The 4,096-nt window shown below is 39.7% G+C and overlaps 1 protein-coding gene across 1 annotated transcript in view; it reads left to right on the forward strand.

Moving 5' to 3' along the window:
• Positions 1 to 2,695, forward strand: part of LOC138037425 (adhesion G protein-coupled receptor B1-like) — a 41,609-nt gene extending 38,914 nt beyond the window's left edge. Inside the window, exons 24-25 of the mRNA XM_068883353.1 lie at positions 1,239 to 1,343; positions 2,566 to 2,695. Coding sequence (XP_068739454.1) covers positions 1,239 to 1,301 — 63 coding nt within the window. The 3' untranslated portion in view covers positions 1,302 to 1,343; positions 2,566 to 2,695. The remainder of the gene's footprint in view (positions 1 to 1,238; positions 1,344 to 2,565) is intronic.
• The last annotated feature ends 1,401 nt before the right edge of the window (positions 2,696 to 4,096 follow it).

Raw genomic sequence — 4,096 nt, forward strand, 5'->3', positions numbered from 1 at the left:
AGACTGTTCAGCGATTCCGTAAACAGTGTCAAATTTCTCTCTCAAGCTCGGCTGATTCACCGAATGTGGCAGCCCTAAAGTTCTATTCGGTTCTTTTTGGATTCGCAACTTGTTGCTTCCGAATATATTCCAACGGACTTGCCACAACTATAAACGTTTTCGAGTTGGTGGAAGAAGAGCGATGCATTTTCTTCTAGAATGTTCGGGCCTGTATTAATAACACTATTGCCAAACCCCGTAGGAAGTACAACTGTAATGTCTTCTTTTACTCAAACCATTCTCCGGATGCATTCTCTCCGCTCTTCCTTTAAAGGTTTTTGAGAAAAAATCAGAGGTCGAAGCAACAGCAGCTGTAAACAGAGCCTAAACATCACTTGTGTTCAAATCCTTCGCGGCGGCCATAATTTAATCAGCAATTAACCGATTTACAAGAAGTATGATTTGCAATTCTGTAACCAATCGGAGCGAGGCTCCAAGAGCTCTCTTGTTTTTCGGCCAATCAGAGTAAAGTCCAGATTCTGGACTACCGACAGACGACTCGTTAAGAAATTGTATCAGGCGTACCTTTTCGCACCACGTCTAAGGAAAAGTACGCCTGATCGCAGGTTACTCACACCTCAGTGTACTCACTGTCTTTCATATATAAATGATCTCAAGAGTCCATTACCCAAGATTATAAGAGTCTGGTTTGTTCCGATCAGCGTCAGAAAAGTGTATATTTTTAGACCAAGTTTTGCGGGAAAATCCACCATCTAATGTGGCTAGCCGCGCGAGCAGGCTTTCTCTCTGTCTCAGTCCCTGGGAGAGCCTTGCAAGAACGTAGCTTGAACGCGTTCTGGATTGTGCGAATTGCGCTGCCCTGACGTGGGAATAAATATTTTTCTTGTTCGAAAAGAAGGAAATGCAGGCTTCAAATGACAGCTCTAAAAAACTATATAATGAGGCGATAACTGAAGTCGGTCTTTGGCCGAGGCTTATTCCACTTTCCAAGACTCACTGCTTTCACTTTCCTCTGAATATGATCACAAAACCGAATCCAACGAGTGATTTCTAAATAGTATTGGTTGATGTAATTATTTCCGGTTCTTGTGTCTGGCAGTAGTAATTTCTTCGACTTTGTTGCTATGACGGCACTCAGTGAAAGTTACTAAGTCAGTTTAGCAAGGAAGTGTTGTTGCTGCCTAGACATATCGGAATTGAAACTGTGTCGTATAATGATTTTTCTTCATTTTCTACAGACCAAGAAAATAAACAGTTTGGTCATTGACAAGTTACCGTGCTCCAGGTTGAAGACTGTGTAATTTGACCGAGTGGGACACTGGACCCAGTTCAGCTCTGTAAAGGTCAGCGAAAGCCTAATAATGCTAATCTATGCAGTTTATTTAACAATTAGACCCATAGCCCTTGCGGGCTACGGGTCAACAGCCCATGAGGAGAAGCGGAATGGCTATTGACCCGTGGCCCTTGAGGGCGAAGGGAGTCTAATTGCTTTAGTATCATCCAACGAGTCGGGCCAGAAAAGGCAATGATAAAATTAGCAAATGCAAGTTGAAAATATATTTATTTGGGAATAAAACGAAAGAAAACGTCACGCTTTTCGCTACTCGAGGACTATTACTAATAGTCCTCTAGTAGCGTAGCCAATCAAAATGCAGCATTCTAATTTCGATTAGTCATCGCCAAGGTTCACTTCCTTCAGGCAACGAATCGCGGCACCTATTTAGTGAGTTATTTCTAGCAAGTGGTCTAGGTTGAAACCGGTTTTAATTAGACTGGTCTCCAACTGGACTGTCTGATCCGTTTTGGTGCATGGACAAACAGCCTAAAATAATATATTTAGTTTGCATGGGATAACACACTCTAAACGTATCACCATGGGCGGTAACTGAAAACAGTCTGAATCTTTGATCGATTTAGAAGTTCCTTTATCATAAGTCAAGTCATAGCTTATTATTATTAGTAATTCTTGGGATTGTATATTTTATATATTCTAACATCAAGCCGTAGTATATCTTAAGATGTTTTTGTATACATATATAACTGAAACTTATGCCATGCTTGTATTTTTTCCAGGATTATTTTACAAATATTTATACTTACATACTTATAATATTTATTTTGTATACTTTCCTTTGCTGCACGCAATTCGGTCTTTGGCTGCAAAGTGTAATGGTTTATCTATCTATCCTTTACGCAACGATTTCATTAATCTATAAATCACTATTTAAGAACGTTCCAGATTTAATCAGTCTGTTTATTCTTGGAAGACTGACGAGATACTTACTCTAAGAACTTTCCGAGTCGAACTATATAAGCAGTACACTGTCGGCCTTTGTATTCCTGCTTTGTAATCCCCAGGGCTTAACCAAATACTGAAAGATTTTCATCAAATACAAAAGAAGTCGACGTGGCTGGTAGAGTTCTATTCTTACAAATGAAGGAAGGGTGCAAGGTGTCTGCATCCTCAATCATGATTCAACATGGCTTATTCTCTCTCACTCCGATTATATCTTAAACTCGATCTAATCGTTTTTTCAATGTTTTCTTTGTGCTCATTTGTTACAGGGTGTGGCAGTCATGGAGAAAAGATAAAACAGATAGGGCTTAATAATTTAAAAACAAATTTGTTCAGAGGATGCTGCAAAACACAAAGACAAGGATATGATATTAATTAAAAAATAAAAAGAGTACATAGTAATGTATTTTTATCTAATATAGCCTGTTAATTTAGCCGTGTTATAATAAATGAGTATTTCAAATTGATAAAGTGAAAAAATGTATATATTTAAGGCTCAACTGAACCCTTCCCTCCGGTCCCTGCGTTCTATACTTAATCTTTCAAGCTACAATATTTGAATAGTGTCATTTTGGATAGGGTGTTAATCGAAAGAATGTGGATTAATTAGAATTGGTCCCCTGCGGTAATTCTGTATCACCCCGCGAAATCTACTGAGTAGTTAGCTCTGCACACGTCATTTATTCGTTTGTTCATTCGTTCATTCGTTCGGGTATACTGCAAGTTCAATCTGAAACTATTGCAGGATCGTGTACTCACGCACGATCATTTCTTCAAAACCCTCGATTTCACTCCATTATCAAGAACTGATCGCACTCCACTTGTACTTTGTCAGACACTTGCTGTAGGAGATTTAAGTTTTGATGTTGACGACTGCTCGGCTGGCCTCTACGCTAAGAATACAGACAATTGACATCACAAAGTGTCCCCTAAATAAGCCAGTTTCGTATTCTCACGGCTTGACTGGATCTAGCATGAAATGGAGGCTAATGCGGGGAAAATAATTTGCATGTGAAAAGATTCCCCAGCATTAGCCTCCATTTCATGCTCGATCCAATCCAACCCGTTAGAATACGAAACTGGCCTATTCCGGTCCTCAAGTAAAGAAAAACAGCTGCATTTACAACAAACTGAACTGGAATAACGCTAACACCGTGACACTGTCACCTTATTGTTGAAAACAGGAAGCACATGCTTAGACTTTAAGGGACACTTTGTGAACTTGCATTTCTGGTCATAAGTAAAGCATTGGATGTTTGGTTCGTCGATAGTCGCAATGCTTAATATTCTGCATGCAAAGTTTGATTGTTGCCGTTTTCTTTTAAATAAATTCTGATACTGGAGAAGAATTAGTGATTCTATTTTATTTGTGAGTGCGTATCCGTAATCCCCCACTACAGGATTTTTGTATTTCCGGCCGCTCCGCAGCATTCGAATTAAGACGTAGTTTTCCAGGTTTTCATGCTTGGATAGATTCCATATAGCGCATGCATATGTCCTTCTCCCGTCTTTGTCCAAGCGCAAGGCGAGATGCTCTCCTCTGGACTTTTTCAAGTGCTAGAATATCTTTGAAGGACACCAAATCGGAGCCAAATATTCGAGGATAGGGGGCACTAAGGACTTATACAGGATGGAGATTTAGCTTCCAGATTTGAGAACCCAAGCTAGCGTTCTGTAGACTACACTCAGGATCATTTTATTTGCCTTGTTTAAAATGGGTTCAACGTAGGCGCTCCACCACAAGTCAAAGAAAATATAGATTCCTAGGTCTTTTCACACACTTAACAGGCATGAGTGTTG

The sequence above is a fragment of the Montipora capricornis genome, chromosome 2, assembly GCF_036669925.1.
Source record: "Montipora capricornis isolate CH-2021 chromosome 2, ASM3666992v2, whole genome shotgun sequence".
In the NCBI taxonomy this organism is placed as follows: domain Eukaryota; kingdom Metazoa; phylum Cnidaria; class Anthozoa; order Scleractinia; family Acroporidae; genus Montipora; species Montipora capricornis.